General features: G+C 37.3%; 1 protein-coding gene across 1 annotated transcript; it reads left to right on the top strand.

Annotated features, from left to right (window-relative positions):
* The first annotated feature begins 2,764 nt into the window (after positions 1–2,764).
* lactb2 (lactamase, beta 2) lies at positions 2,765–13,155 on the top strand. The gene is made up of 7 exons (XM_041245897.1): positions 2,765–3,050; positions 4,585–4,748; positions 4,842–4,968; positions 5,711–5,889; positions 12,110–12,258; positions 12,412–12,493; positions 12,944–13,155. The coding sequence occupies exons 1-7, from the start codon at positions 2,929–2,931 to the stop codon at positions 12,985–12,987; spliced, it is 867 nt and encodes a 288-aa protein (XP_041101831.1). The 5' UTR covers positions 2,765–2,928; the 3' UTR covers positions 12,988–13,155.
* Positions 13,156–16,994: the final 3,839 nt, after the last annotated feature.

Below are 16,994 nucleotides of genomic sequence, written 5' to 3'. Positions count from 1 at the left end.
TAAATGTAGATGTTGTCCATTGTTAGTAAGTCAACTCTTACCCTTTTGCTTAATTTCTCAGTTATATCTACATACACTTTCTCATCATCTGAATGTTTGAGCTTAAGCCCCTTTAACACTGGCATGTTCTACCTAGGTCAGAACCTACCCAGGTCAGGAACCGGTATCATACAGGTCGGCCAGGTGATTTCACATTGCTTTTGATAAAGCAGGGTTGACCTGGGTGACAGACGCAAGTGCACAGTGCGCATACCAATGCCACATAAGCAACAGCTTCTTACAGACACTTCCATCCAAGCTTCTCTAGATTGAACCATCAGCCCAAATATTGATTAGAGCAAACATTTCTATATCCTGCCTTAATTTGGCTCATGCCATGTCTCAATCAACAAAAATATGTCTAAACAGAATGAAAGAAATAATTTCCCCATTATAAAGTTTTGTTATTGGAGGCTGGATAAGTATCAGTTTTTTAAAACATGTTGGCAAAAGGTTATGTAATTCTAACTTACAACCTAGGCTGAAACCACATTCTTCAAATAATATTAGCACATTAAATTTTTCTTATTATTACTGGATCTTTGAAGCATAAAAAAACACATTTACAGGTGTATGTACATATGCTAGTTTTCTCTTTTGACAATTACTAGACTAGAAATCACAAAGCAGATCACTTTGTGTGTGAATTCCTTGTACAAATATGCAACTGTTTTGTAAATTATGTCAATTCCATGAACTCTCTTTGTCAATTTGTCTTATATAAAACATCTGTGTCACAGTTGTTGTTCTGAAACTCGTTTTCTGGGTATCTGGTATGTGAATAACACCTCAGTTACCTTAGAAATAATGCATGTTTATTATAGTAATGCTTATTACTAAATGCAGCATACTACAGAATGCTGTATTGATAAGATTTTTTAATTGCAAAACACTGTTTTTCTAGCAGCACTGAAATGAAACCTACAAGATATTTTTGTTTTTAAATTGAAATGATCAAATAGATTTTACTGTCTTTTTTAAGAGCAATAACAATGGATGCTTACCTTAATATTTTGCAATATACAGAACATATAGGGGTAGATATGGGTAGGGGTATGATAAGGATATGCGCAAAAACCCCACAATGCAACTATAAATTGTGTTTAGCAGCTATAAGGTCTGATTTTGGCAGCTGCTAAAAATGCAGCGTATGTAAAGAATGGTGTTCACATGGCGTTCTGCACCCATTATCAAATTTGCACTTTGTCATCATTAATCCATTAAAATTATATTGAAATGCATTCAAATGAAAAAAAGAACATGGAATTGGATGAGCTCTGGATACTAAGCGGGCGCAAACATTATAATGTGATGTAAGGATTTTGCCTTGCACTGAGGCAATTGCTGACCCTCCAAAAACTTTACACCTCTTCTTACAAGGTGCAAACCATTGTAGAAACATGTAATTAAGAGCTGTATAAAAGCACACACCTATAGAGACCTGTCATTGGCTTCAGGATGGCTGCTGTGGTTCACCTCCTGATGCGGCGACACTTGTTGTTGAGGAGAGGCAGGAGCATGTTTGGAGAAGGATAAGACCCCACATATTCAATCCCAAGGTCACTTAGTTTGGGAATGCCAAAGGATGCGGTGCCAAAGCATTATCGTCTCACTCCGCAGGTCATCCTAGACTTAACAGCTGAATTGAGAGATACTAGCCTCCAGTGTCAATCTAGGGCCCGCTATCCCTCCACATGTGAAAGTGCTGTGTTCTCTTAGTTAAGATTAACAGGTGTTCCAGATCTTTAGACATTGTAAAGATACCTATAAAACCTGCTGGATAGGGGCTCTCCAGGACCAGAGTTGGAGACCCCTAGTCTAGAGGGATAGCCCAATCCACCTTTCCCAGAGCGCTAGGCACATTTCTGGATACCATGCTGAAAAGGGCAGCCAATGCATATCATTTCCTAAGGATACTCACATAACTGTCTAAGGCTTTTCCAAACAACCCAGTTTCATGCTGAGTGACCTCAGCCATAACGACTCTCAGCTCCTTCTCAGAAAACTTATTTTCTTTTCCGTGTTCCAAGACGACTTTGCTGCCCTTCCTCTGACATATTTTTTTTGGTTTGTATTTTTGTGCTCCACAAATGTCATACAGATCCCATTGCTCTCTGTACGTCATCTTTGGGCTGCAAGTGCGACCAATAGACCAATGTGCTCACTGAGATGGTAATTACCCCTCACTATCATAATTGGAGTAATTTCCATTGTACTTCAGCTTACATAGGGTGCAGTGCAATTAAAATTTTGCGCCTGCAATTATTTGCACTGCTCCCCATAGTGTCTTATAAAATATTTATATAAAAATGTAATTAAATAAATGAGATTTGTTTGCTAAAAAACAAACTGCTTGAATATAACTTTTTTGTATAACACATTTTCTGGTCTAAGATGAAATAGGGATTGCAAAAAAGCTCACCAAATAATGTATGCTTGCAAAAAACACTTTTTTTGTTATTTTCTGTGGCTTGTTCTATTCCAGCACCGACCCCCTCAAATACAATAGATACTAGTTTGAGAAATGTTTGTTATTCAATACTTACAAAATATTACAAATATTAATACTGTATACACTGAATATTTAGATGACTTTTCCAGTATGTTAGTTAAAACAACGTACCCCCACTGAGCACCAGTCTTATCTCCTACGCTCCATCAGGGGGAGCCGTTGTATTTTACGCGAGATTGTCATAAGGAAATCAAAACACACCGCCTAGCGGACGATAGCTGAAGTGACAAGTACACACATTTGGCATTTTATATTCGACCTAGAAAAGACACGGTTCAAAGTCTTCTGAATTTGCCGTGTGATTTACCAAAACAGTTTGCGGTACACTCGCACTGAAAGTACAAGTAATCTAGAAGTACCTGTGTACTATTTTTAAAATGACAACTACCCTTCCCCGCATCGAGCAGCTGTCCTCCCGAGTGATCAGAATCCTCGGCTGCAACCCTGGGCCCATGACTCTGCAGGGAACTAATACTTACCTGGTGGGAACGGGGAAGAGGTAAGGTTTGGGATATACAACAACAATAATGGTGTTATGATAGTGCGTGTGTAAATAGAATGTTTACTTTCCTTAGGGCTTTGAAAAAACGTGCGTGTAAACAGAGCAAGCCAACTTTTGACCGTGCGTGTAAACAGAGCAAGCCAACTTTTGACCGTGCGTGTAAACAGAGCAAGCCAACTTTTGTTGACCGTACCTGCCTTGTTTGTATAGACGAGAAAGTACAAATGCCCAAAGAGCAAATTTCTGTTCCTATGAACATAGCATTCTCACAATATCTGTGGCGTCGCCGTGTTTTGACTTTTGGTCGAGGCTAGTTCCCATCAGAGGAAAAAATTATGTAATGCCATGGGAACTAGACTCTTATCACGTTTATGCAGTTGCCGTTTGATTATGCCTACTTGTATTTTTAAAATTTTGAATTAACTGTATTAAAGAAAATTGTGAAAACATTACTTGACCTGGCTTAGTTGCCTATTACCAACGCCATTCGGCGAATATAGAGGTTACTACATGCTGCACACACACCAGCCTTTTCAGATGTCACTGCCTTGAGTTTTGCTGAAACTCCCAGCTGCTTTTCGAGAGAGAGAGACTTTAAAAAGACACTGCGCTCTGGGCTGTGTGCTGTTTGTCCTCGCAACCAGGTCGAGACAGTTACACCTTCTAGTGCAGTGCTCCAAATATAATCCATTAAGGGAAGCCTTTTTCCCCCAAAAATATAAAATTTCTGCAAACAATTCCCAGACCTGCCAAAACATCAAAAACTCACCATCCTCTTAGGAGAGGAAACAAGCTGCATTAAAGAGATGGCCCAATTCACAAGTGCCTGTCACATCCTGGGGGACAGGGAGTGACACTGAGGCTCCTCACACAGGGAGGAAAAGAACAAGAAATAAATACGTAAATAAGTGTGTGTGTATATATGTTGTGATTTGTTGTAAGTGTACAGTGGTGTTTTTGTTTTATTTACTTAATGTAACATTTACATATGTTTTCCCATCATTGCTTTGGCAATACTTGTAATAATCAGCCAATAAAACACTTGAAACTGAAATTGAATTGAGAGAGAGATATTCTGTAGCATGCATCAGATGCAAATCACCAAACTGGAATGTGGTAGAATAATTAAAATATATAATTTAAAAACTAAAATAAATACAAGCCTGGGAGGACAAATACATATTCACTTATCAGGGTTTTGGGATAGTTATGTAACAGTTGTTTAGCTTCAACAGTAGTCACAATAAAAGTTACTGTGGCAGAATTGCCAATCCCTCAAATTGCAGTAATCTCTTAACAGTGATTAAACTTTTTTTGGACATTCTACAGCACAATTTGTTATCAGTATTGTTTCGGGTTAGAGAAGCCTGACTGTCCCTACATTTTTACATTTGTATGTACGGTAGATGCTGGTCATGTGACATTGTTTTATGATGTCATGATCTTGGTGCTCTGATTCTGTATATTACTGTAATGGTGGGGGAAATGGAGAAAGTTACTAACATAAATACCGTTTTTTGTTTTATTTTAGGCGAGTCCTTATAGATACTGGTGAGCCGTCAGTTCCGGAGTACATTACTTGTTTAAAACAAACTTTAAACAAGTTTAATACTACAATCCAAGAAATCATTGTCACCCACTGGCACATGGACCATGTTGGTGGGGTTGCAGATATCTGCAGAGACATCAGCAGTGGTAAGCATAGCCAGTGTAATTACGTTTCCTAATGGTACTGGTAATATGAATACTCTCTCAATGATGTGTCTTATATGTGTTTAATTTTGATAGGTTCCAACTTGCGCATTAGCAAACTTCCTCGTAATCCTCATGTTGAAGATGTCATAGGAGAAGGAGAGCAGCAGTATACTTACCTGAAGGATGGTGATGTGGTAGAAACTGAAGGAGCCACCCTCAGGTAAGTCTATTAAAATGTAATGTGCGATCCTACCATTAGTTTTGGTTTGTATTTTTGTGCTCCACAAATGTCCAATACCAGTAAGACCAGTAAGACTGAGAAATTACTGTGGGCTTTCAGGTTCTTTTCACTGGGCATTAGTTATGCAATGGTAAGAGAAGTTAAACGTCTTATATAATGTCTTGGTTATAGAAGATATATTTCTCACAAATACAGTACTGTGCATTGTTTGTTTTAATACTCTGATTTTGTTCTTTTACTTGGATTGGGTAAATTGATTTTTGTATATTAGAATTAGAATTCTCACATGCATACTGTTGGCTATTGTATCTGTAGAAACACTGCAAAGAAATATTTTATTCCATCCAAAGCACATGATAAATGCCAGCTGTTTGCAGACAGTAAGACCACCTGTTATTTGTGAAAGGAAAACACACCAATAATGAAAAAAGAATCCAAAAACAAGCTTGGAAGCACTTAAAGTGAATCCATAAATTTTAGTCATCATAGATTTCATAAAATAAATGTTTTGTAATATACCTTTTCTGGAAGTTACCACATTTTACAGTTTATCCTCTGCCTATGCCTGATGTTTCTAAAGCCAGAGTCATGCCTCAGCATGGTTAGTATTTGAGCTACATGGCACTACCAGCTAAGGTTACTTTACTTGCAATGTGCAGGTGATTGAGCTAGAAACGAGTTGGCACACAAGTTGAAAACGTGTGTGTGTTTTCCTTCATAGGATCCTTTTCACACCTGGCCATACAGATGACCACATGGCTTTATTGCTCGAAGAAGAAAAGGCAGTGTTTTCCGGAGACTGTATTCTTGGGGAAGGGACAGCGGTGTTTGAGGACCTCTATGATTACATGAAATCGCTGGAGAAGCTACTAAATGCCAGTGCTGAGTTGATTTATCCAGGTTTGCATTTTTATATTTAAATTAGTGTTTCCAGATTTTTTTTTTTATTGATTTACTTTATTTGCCACTGTAAAAGCTACTCCAAGAACTTAAGGCAGCAGAAGACACTGATAGAAGTATAGTATTGCTAGCTACCACTTATTTGCTTTGTACCTCTTTTGGCTGCACCTTTTTGTTTATTTAACTTTTTCCAGTTTCAGTAACATTAAAAACTCCCTGAATGTACTGCTCAAACATGCAGTAAAGCAGATGTATTAGGGAGAGAGGCAAAGTTAACTGGTAAGATATCGTAGTTGTGGACTTTGGAGAAATGTATTTAAAAAAAAAAAAAACACATTGGTAAAGGCTTGTCAGAATGGCACTGGAACTAAAAATAGGCAGTAAAATTGCTTTAAAACATTGGCATGGTATTCAGGTATATATTTATATACTGGTAATTGCTACTCTGGCAACTTCACTTTAATCTGTTTTTCATTCATCCAAATTAGAAAATGAATATCATACCTTGAATCTATAATATATAATTTAATACGTATCTTAAACATGAACTTATTTTAATTATGCTTGAAAAGGTTACCTGGGGTCCATCCTAAAATGTGCCATAAAATGTATGTATTGTGGTAGAGTGACTGATGGCCAAGACAGACGGCAGTAGAAAAAGTCGACACTCGGGCAGAAATTGCAGTTAAGTGTGGTTACGCACTTTTATTGACAAAGACAAAACACAAAGCCATTTCCCTGTACAAAAACCCATTTGAGTTCTCAAACCACACTATAATCCTTTTGTTCTTCCAAACCATACACCAACTCCCCACAAAACCTCCAACTAACTACACCCTCTACTTCCTGAACCCAGCATGCCTTTATACCCGAGTTAATTGTGCTTAATTGCAAAACCTCAAACAATTAATGAATGAACACATTCATCAGATATTCTGAGACCTTCAGCCCTAGAGGCTACTGGGAAATGTAGTTTTTATTTGGTGGTCATGATGGTTTTCCCCTGGACTAAATTTTACACCAGAAACTGCTCTTTTCATTGGCAAACTTACATATTTGCCACATGTGATTGTGTGTTTGTTACGGCCAATGTCTGTCGTCCAATGACATCGGTGCCCAAGAGCAGCGGACAATGACTGGGCGTTGACGTCATTGCCAAATTTTGTCAGTCCATGTTATAAAAACCTAAATAACAACATTGGCCAGGCAATGAAGACATCGCCCAGTACTAGGTGGTCAATGTTAAAACAATTGTAAATACAACTGCTAAAATGTACTGGAGGTAAAAATAAATAAGCAACCCCTGTATATTTTAGAATACTTAGTTGCTTTATTCAACAAATTGTATTAAATATTTAAAAGAACCAACTATACAGGTTTAAATTAACAACAATGCATACAACATTTTAGAAACTATTGACTATCAATTTATAACAAACCTCCCTGTCAGATACATTCTCAACTTATTTTTAAGAACAATATAAGAGATACAGTTTACACCCTCACTGAAAATAGAACTTCTTAATAGCAAACATGAAACAGGAAAATGTATCACTCAAAATATGTATTTACACAGTATTTGCAAATGCTTGGAATGAAATGAACAAGAAAAGTAACAAAAACATGTATATGCTTTGAAACACAACCAGTAAATCGGGAATAACAAACAGATTACTAGCAGATGAGTCAATTTTTTTAGTATCTTTCCATAATCTATACTGACTGAACTACAGTGGATTACAAACTTTACAAGGAACTCCATTACAAAAAGTCTGCTCATGACCCAGGATGTCTTTTTTAAAGGGATACTAATGGAAAACCAAACAATGGGCTCATTTTTTTTCTTTCTGCGTACCTTTTTCTTTTAAAAATTGTGCTGCCTGGCCAGGCTTACTGCTGCTAAAAATAAGAGACAGCAGGCCGGGCATTGCTGTCAGTGCCCAAGAGCAGTGGCCAAATACGTCATTGGCCTAGTTTTGGACATTGGCTGTAACATTGTGTGTGTGTGTGTGTGTGTGTGTGTGTGTGTGTGTGTGTGTGTGTGTGTGTGTGTGTGTGTGTGTTAATGACAAACCAGGGGCGTTTGCCACATGCCGGACCCTCTTCACCTGTCTTAGTGTATTAACAGCACTCCACAACCACAGGTAGGTTTTTGAACAGGACAGTGCCTGTATATTCTATTTCCAAAATACAAAACAAAATAAACAAAGCAAAAACCTAACTCCTTTTCAGGAGCGTTAACGAAAACTTTTACCAAGTTCAAACTATCACTGGACAGCTAAGCTGTTTTCCTATCACCAGAACATACACTTTCATAAGTATTGAACACAATACCTTTCTTTCTCACAGCACTCCACTTCATAAACCAGCTCCCTGGTGTTCACTCACATAATGGAGCTGCAAGCTCTCTTTTTTTTTTTTAATAGTTTGTGGCTGTTCCCAATTGACACCAATTATCTCATTTGGGAACAGCTATATTCTCACATTTTTGACAGTGATAGGAATTAACCCCACCCCTGCCAAAACACATAAAATACCCACACTTTATTTACAGACAGGGCTCGCTGTCTCTCTCTCTCTATCTCTCTCTCTCTGAGCAGCACATGATTGTGAGATAGATTTGCTTTTATAATAAAATGGTAACATTTCATGTGAAACCTATAATGTATTTTGGTACAAGGTGTTCCAAGATAACTGAATCCTACCTTGGAGATGTTAAGGTAGGTACTATAAATGCCAGACATTTAAGAATGACAGTAGAAACATTTTTTTTTTTTTTTTTTTTTAAATAGTTGAGTAAGTTTACTGTACTTTAACAATAACAGAAAAGATAATGCACCTGGGGATAATACCTAATATAATTTGTATAAGGTTAGCAATTCCGACACTTAACATTTTAATTCTAAAATACTGGATCAAAAAATCAACATTGTTATAAAAATATAGTTTAGATATGAATATTTTGTATGGGAACTTAATTTTTAGAAATGTTGTTGTTCTGAAGTGCTCCGTCAGCAGTATAAAAAAAAATGTGTGATGCAGGTTCTATCTAGCAGGTAGTTGAAGTGCAAAAGATAAAATATGAACAATGAGTTGCTTGACTGTATAACAGCCATAAATTCAAACTCATAATAACATGTAATTGTTGCATAGCCTCAAGCATCTTGTCTCTGTTTTAGCTGCTGTAAAAAATTGTAATTACAAGAGTGATTTTACTACCGTATAACGGGAAATTTTGGCGGGGAATTTATTTTGGCTTTACGGGCGGTTTTGATTTAATCGCCAGTATTACTTCTTCCAATCAAAAGGGTTGAATATAGTGAGTGATCCTGCCCTCTAACAGACTGGTATGCAGAACAGATTAAAGAAGTGCTGGGCAAGGGAAAGAATGTGTCAGATGTCAAATTGGCTTGAAAACATTAAAATATGGAATGTATGATGTGATCAGAAACTCGGAGGCGGTGTAAACTGCACCTGCTACTGTGCTACCTGTACGACCGTTCTTTGTTAAGCATTTTTGTGCACTTTTATTTACAAGGGGTTAATTAACAGCCAGAATTGTTCCTGCTAGACTTGTTAGAAAGTCTGTCACAAAATGGTGCAAATCTCATTTGGATTGTTGTAGGGCTGCAATGAAGAGTACATTTTGACCTTCGAAGGTTCAGAACACATTACCGAAGGAAGGTTCAAATCTTCGATGGTACTCATTTGCATAATTTACTGGTGACGGCACCATAGCTACTAGTTTATATTTGATTGAAAATCCTATTTTACAAGTAATCCTATATAAATGTAATAAAACATTTACATGTAGTGTAAAAATCTGTTATAGATCAGTATTCGTGTTTTTCTAATTTAAATAAAAATAAATGTTTGTTTATATGTAGTTGATGCTGCTTGCTATATATACAGTAAGCTTACATTGCAGCAGCACCAACTGCAGCAGACTTAGGCAAAAGAGTGCCTTATTTAAGTCACCATTCTAATCAGGTTATCTGTCACATTTTACTAAGAAGAAGAAGAAGAAAAAATAATTGTCCATGATACATCAACAGTCGGGGCATTTAACAAAGTTCCAAACAGCAGAGGGGTTTTGAGACATTTCTTTCAATACAGCTTACACTATGCAATGTATGTTTGCTTCTGGATCATACAAGGGGGGAGGGGCGGACGGTGCTTAGTTTTAAAAATTAAAATTGTTAGTGTTAGCATATATTTTAGTATGTTTCAAACTTATTCTGCCATAGCTGTTCTCTTACACTGTCTTGTACACTAGGTATTCAGTACATATTTTACTGAAGCACTGCAACCGCTATAGGTACCCCCCAGTACTTTGGCATATACCCTGCTCCATACACGGCAGCAGCCACTTATAGAGTTGCTACATATAACGATTTGGTAGTGGATTTTAATACAACTTTCATTTACATAATCGGCATTATACAAATCAAAAGATCAAATTTTTGCATGCGAGTGACATTTAATGTGCGTTTTATAGTATTCGCACATTGTCAAATGGTTTCTGTTAACAGGAAAAAAAAAAAAAAAAAAAAACCCTCTGTGCCTGAATGTCACCTGACAAACCTTCGAAGGTTTAACCCTTTGCAGTTCATTTGTTCAGCTCTTGTCAGGCACGTCAGGTCCAATTTATTTTTGTGTGCGTTCTTTATTTTACACGAGCTGTTTACATTTTTTTCAGAGTAAAACAGGTTTAAAAGGCATTGAATTGCAAAAGGACACTAAGTACTGTATCTACAGTCAAGCCCTACCCCTTGTTCGCTGTATTTTTCACATACCTATTTATAGACGTGCATACTGATAAATCCTCTCCTGATCACTCGTTTTATTACCAAACTCCTCAACAATGTGATCAAAGTCATTATTTTGTTACTATACATCTCCAAAAAGCTCTGCAAATGCCCGTGATATTCTTTGAGCGGTGGTTGCAGAAGCAGCTACCTTTGTTATGTCCGTGTTATCTCTGTTGATAAGCCCTTTTTTCGGTTTTATTTGGCTCCTATTGGTCTCACTCAGCCATTGAAAGGTTTTCTCTGCTTTTTCTGGAGAAAAAAGGACTAGAGACCTGTGCTTTACGTCTTTTTGATTTCGAACAGGGTCTGAAATTGGACTGGAAAGGGAAACTTGTAATGTCGGACCTGGTCAGACCTAGGACTGCAAAGGGTTAAAACTGTCTTTAAATTCCTAGCTAGCAAACGAACCATCGAACACAGCCCTAGATTGTTATTGTTGATATGTTGTAGATAGCACTATTAATACACCCACCTTGCAGTTATTGCAAAGTCCCTAAAAAATGTTAAAATAAGTGAGTTCTGTACCATGTAAAACTGAACTGATTTTGTCGGTGCTTGCTAGTTTTAAATTATTTCGAAGCAAATTTAAAGCATTTTCATTTTGGCTTGATTGATAAAGTTTTCTCATGTGGCTATACTATGCTACAATTACCAAATAATATAATAATTATAATCTTTATATAGCGCCTTTCATAGCGGACCACACTTACAAAGTGCTTTACAAGATATGAGACTAGGGTGTGTGAACTATGCATCAGCTGCAGAGTCACTTACATGTCTTGCCTGAAGGACAGAGTACAAGGAGGAAGTGACTTGCTCGTGGTCACACAATGTGTCAGTGGCTGAGCTGGGATTTGAACCGGGGACCTCTTATTTACAAGGCTGTTTCTTTAATCACTGGACCACACAGCCTCCTAAATGAAATAGTGATCATTCCACTGTGTTATGTTAGTGAACCATAGCTAAGTTAAAACAGAGTTAGCAAATGCCTGTCGTTAAAGTTTACTGCAGTTTCTAATCCTTCCCAATTACCGGTACCTTACAATTAAGGGCCATATAAGAATGATAAATGCCACAACTTAGCCACCTTGTTGCGCTTCAGTAGTGACATTGTCGGCGCTTTAACGAGTTACTGTAAATAAGATACTGTTTTAGCAGCAGACAGTAAACATTCAAATGTTTTATTTTTTTTTTTTTTATATTATAAATGCAAAACTGTGTGGCATTTTTCTTTGTGAATATGCAAAGTGAAACAGTAATTCAAAAAACGTCAATTCACCAAGGTTTGCAAATCCGCTTAATTTAGTAGCAGCCAAAATGTTCTTTTTACAGTATTTTGTGAATGCCACAGGTATGAACCTAAAACATTTATCTTAACTACTTATGAATTTCTGTTTATTCAACCACAGGTCATGGACCAGTTATACAAAGTGCTGGTTCAAAAATAAGAGAATACATCGCTCACAGGAACTTGCGCGAACAACAGGTTCTAAGTGTTCTCCATGAAAACTCTGGAAATGCCTTCACATCCATGGATCTTGTAAAAATTGTTTATAAGGTAATTTCATCTCACAAATCCAACTTGTTCTTTCCACGTGCTTTCACCTTCTGCAGCAAGAGGTGAAAGCATGGGGACAGCTACCAAGGCTGTGAAGTGTACAACTTTTTCATCTTGATCGTGGTTGTGTTAATAACCTTTTTCTTTTATTAGGAAACTCCTGAACACCTGTATAAAGCAGCAGAGGTAAACCTTGTGCATCATTTAAAGAAGCTAGAAAAAGAAGGAAAATTATGTAAGTTATGTGTTATTTTTCCTGAAGATGATAGTATAACTGTTGGGCTCCCTGTAGAAATATAACCCCAAGCATATGGGGTAATACTACTTGATCCTAAAAAAACTATTACATGTTTTTTTTTTTTTTTTTTTTTTTTTAATTATTATAAAGAAATATAAGTGAAGATGAATAAAATAATGGAATTATATTTTGCACATGGCCTTCATTCTTACCAAGAAAGTTCTGGTTAACAAAATATGTAGAGATATGGTTGAGATCTGGCTATTTATTTTGGCAAGTGAATATCTTGTTTGTAACAACAAGTAACAACCTCTACATTGTATTGAATTAGATATAATAAGAAGTAACACACACAGTGAAAGTTGTTTCTTGCTTGTTATTTAATTAGACCACTTGGAGTTTGAATACACAGGGCCATTTCTTAAATACATCTTTATTGTTTTACAGCAAGAGATGCATCACCTCAAGGAAAATGGAAAAGCAATCTATAATTCTTCCAGTGGGCTCTTGGGTTCATGTTTTTTCTTATTTTTAATGTGTCTTGTACTGTGAAGTGGGTATTGTATGCATTGGTTTCCATTGTATGATATCTTTTTAATGCAGTCATGTGTAAATTATGTTATATGAATGAATACAGATATGGTTATTTTTGCCATACATTTAAAGCAGTGTTTGTTTGAATACTCAAATATTTGTCCCAGCACTTGTTCAAAGTACCAAGTTCTAGTTGGAAAACAGTCTCAATTGCAACATCACAAAGCACATTAACTTTGTATTTGTTTTGCTTTAAATAATTTTGACTACTTTTTACACTTGTAATATACCAGTTTATATATATTCATATGAGCTTAACATGCAGCCTACAGCACTCAGTATGCCCAGGTGGTCTCCCATCCAAGTACTAACCAAGCCCAACATTGCTTTGCTTAAGCATTGCATGGTAAGTTTGATTTGAAGAGCTTTTTGCCGTCAGAGACGTTGCCCAGGGATCACTACAAGGAAGTAGCTCTTCTGACCCCCTAATATACCAGTAATACTATTTGATAATTAAATATGATGTTAATAAAACATTATCTTGTAATGGAAATATTTTATTTGCATGTCTGAGATGTTGAAATCCGTTTGATTAGTAAATCATTATTTTTGCAACATGCAGGTTTGTTTGGAGTGTGGTGTGCAGGCAATGGATAAGTTGGACATTTTCCACATCACTGCTCAACTCCAAACAGCACAGAACAAAATTAAAAACCAAGAACATAAGGCTTGGCTTTCCAGACCCTTTTTAAATACAGATGACCAGTGTTAATTGATCATCAACTGTGGAATTGACACATGGCCCCCTGCTGCACTTCAGTTTCAATTAGGCAGGGAGTAAAGTCTAACCTCCCTACCAGCCATATTCAGTACACACTTATTTTTTACAAAAAAAAATATTTTTAAACCAACAAACCATATTTTTAATGAAACAAAACTATTTTACAGTGGCAGACCTCAGCCCTGCCAAAGCTATTGTTTGCTGCCTGTAAATGGGGTGCAGCAAGTACAAGGAACAACCCCAGCCAAAACACCAAACGATGGGTATTGTTTTAGATTTCTCTCTTACAGCTGGATCGTGCTGAGTATCCCTCACACAGTCGTACAAACTTCAATACTTTGCTGGGTCAGTTTCAGAGTTTCTTACCAGTATGGTCTTTTAAGGGTTAAAGGACAGTGAAATAAATTAACTTTGGCCCTCAAGGTGGTCAGACTGATTAATGACAGTGCCTGCTCCTCAGAAATGTATTGAGATCAGGACCTTGAGGAATACTTGAATACCTGTATTAGTAAATGAGATCAGCAGTGCTTGACCTATTTGGAGAGGCCTGGATCGGCAACAAGATGCCATGTTAATTTATGCAATTGGCTCATCTTTGTGACAAAATATGATTTGTTATGGTTCAGGGGGCCCTTTAACAAAGCCTCCAGAGAAATTAGTGTTAAATAAGCATTTGTTAATGTACCTACCTTGCCTGAGTACTCCATCATTGTTTTCACATTTACATGGGTGATTTATATGTTGCTAAATCTGAAGAGAAACTAGGGCAAAATGCTTTTTTGTAGCATTTTTGAGCACTAAGATGAGACGGGCTGATATACTTGTTGGTTTAGAATCACAAACCTTTCCTGTACAACAGTAGCTAAGCACCTGTGATGCAGCAAAAGAAAAGAAGTCAACAAATTGCTATCTAATCAGATTGGATTTCCTATGAAATGCAAAGGTTACAAACAAAATCTGACCAGTAAATGTCTGTTGACAAGAAAGCCAACAAGCACATTGAAATTATAAAAAGAAAAGCACAGTTCAACGAACAAGGCTTGCAGAATTCTAGGACATCCTTAAGTAAACCTAATGAGATCTAATGTTTTTAGCTGGCATATGCTAATTGGTTAATTATATGCAGTTATAATAAGAAGGATTTGAATTATTGTCATTAGAACAGACTTTTTAATTACTAACTTCAGTCTTTGAGACATATACGATTTATTTGATATACTATTAAGGGAAATAAAATAATAATGTATGCTTGTAAGACATTACTAACCTCAAACAACTAATAGCTGACTTGTGATTTCATTGTCATAGCGAAAGCTTACAATAGTGGCACTCTATTAAAACACATTACATAGCTGACATTTTGTCTTGTCCCTTTCACCATGTTTTTGAAAAACATGTTTAAAAAGCTATTTTGAAGGATATATTGAGACAAGTGTATTTTGTTATCGGATAAATGTGGCACTTTCGGTGTGTTTCACTCAATCAGGTAAGTCTGCACTGGGCGTAGACTAATGCTAGCACACACACACAAAGTATTTACCCCACATTAGAGGACTCTCAACTCAGAACTCGACCAGGTGCTCTGAATGTGAAGAGTGGTGGCATGAGGAATGCACTGGTTACAAGAGCATAACATTCATGTCTGACTTGCACAGCGAACATCTTGTTGTTAGGAAGATATTTAGTAGCGGTATACCATTAGGTACACTGTTCGTAGCTATTTAATGGGACCAATATGCAATTTGGCAAGAAAGCCAATATCCCATAAAGGTGGAGTTTTCTAATTGCTTCGCTTTGGTAATGTGTAACAAAGATGTGCAATTTAGGGCTGACGAGTGGCGCATTCGGTAAAGGCACTGCGCCCTACGGCTTGGAGATCGCCGGTACGAATCCTATTGGCCACGCGCTGCCCGGGCAGGGGAGAGATTAGGTCAGCTGGGGAGTCCTTGGCTCTCCGCACTCCAGCGACCCCTGTGATTGGCCAGGAACCTGCAGACCGGCCTGTACCAAATGCAGAATTGCGTGGTGTATGAATGAATATGGCTGCACAGCTGGCTTGCAGAGCGTAAAAAAGTGGACGGCTGACAGCACTCGTTTCAGAGGATGCTAGTGCCCGTCTTTGTCTCTCCTGAGTTAGTTTGGGTGTTGTAGCAGTGAGCCAGGTTGAGTAATTGGACATTACAAAATTGGAAAAATTAATAAAAAATAATTGTTCCAAAAAAAAAAAAAAAAAGGGGGGGGGGGGGGGGGGGGGGGGGGGGGGGGGGGGGGGGGGGGGGGGGTTGTGCAATTTGAAGTTCTGTTACATCTACAGGATTTCCTCGGTACAGTATGTTTTTTGCAGAAAATTAAACAAAAACCATAAAGGCACTTGTTCTTTTTGTAGCCATGTAAAATGTGCTTTTGCAGCTTTTAGTCCATGCAAGCCATATGTCCAAACCATCATTCTGGTCACGCTGTAATAATACATGCTATCCTATAGTACAGGTTGTACTGCATTCTGAATCTGCATTCTGGCAAGTCATACAGTAAGGCAAGCTCAGATTTGTTCATTCCTTGTAAAATTGACAGGGACTGTGTCCCCTCATTACGGTACATTGGCCCCTTCAGGCCAGGCGTCTGGTGAGATTTAGAAGTTAAAGGCTTTTTGTACTCTAGGGGCCAGTAGCTCGCAGACATCTGTTGTCAAGCTAATGGGTTTAAGAGGCAATTGGCTTGCAACACAGGTGGCATTTCAGTCATGCAGATCTGTGCAGCCAACTTGACACGTCTAGCTACATGACACTTACCTCCAGCAAGCTGGCTGCACAGATAGTAGAATCTGCAGCTTTTAAAAGTAGCTGTGAAAGCTGGGCTGCAGCTGAAAACTAAACAGATGATGCAAAGGTCAAGGTGTACCTACTGATCTCAATCAAAATAACCTGCAACCCACATACTGCCACCTTGACAGTGAAGGTAAACGATACTTGGGTTCGCTATTTCTTATAACAATAAATTATGTTAGTAAACATTTATACAAATGCTGATTATTTATATAAATGTGGTCTTGTATTTACCTTATTGTTTTTGTATCTAATAAAAACAAATGTATTTTGTGTGACTTTAAGGTATTTTACAGAAATGTAAGTAAATAAATAAATAAATAAATACGCCACATAAAAAAATGTCAAAAACCCACTGATT

Source organism: Polyodon spathula, chromosome 3, assembly GCF_017654505.1.
Source record: "Polyodon spathula isolate WHYD16114869_AA chromosome 3, ASM1765450v1, whole genome shotgun sequence".
Lineage (NCBI taxonomy): Eukaryota > Metazoa > Chordata > Actinopteri > Acipenseriformes > Polyodontidae > Polyodon > Polyodon spathula.
Note: the sequence above shows the minus strand (reverse complement) of the source record. Positions and strands in the feature narration are given on the sequence as shown.

What these genes read in the sequence shown, in the direction of transcription:
- lactb2 (XM_041245897.1), top strand. Translation starts at nt 2,929, where the DNA reads ATGACAACTACCCTTCCCCGCATCGAGCAGCTGTCCTCCCGAGTGATC. An exon ending in CTGCAGAGACATCAGCAGTG is followed by an intron (nt 4,749 to 4,841) that starts GTAAGCATAGCC and finishes TAATTTTGATAG; the next exon opens with GTTCCAACTTGCGCATTAGC. An exon ending in TTGTAAAAATTGTTTATAAG is followed by an intron (nt 12,259 to 12,411) that starts GTAATTTCATCT and finishes TTCTTTTATTAG; the next exon opens with GAAACTCCTGAACACCTGTA.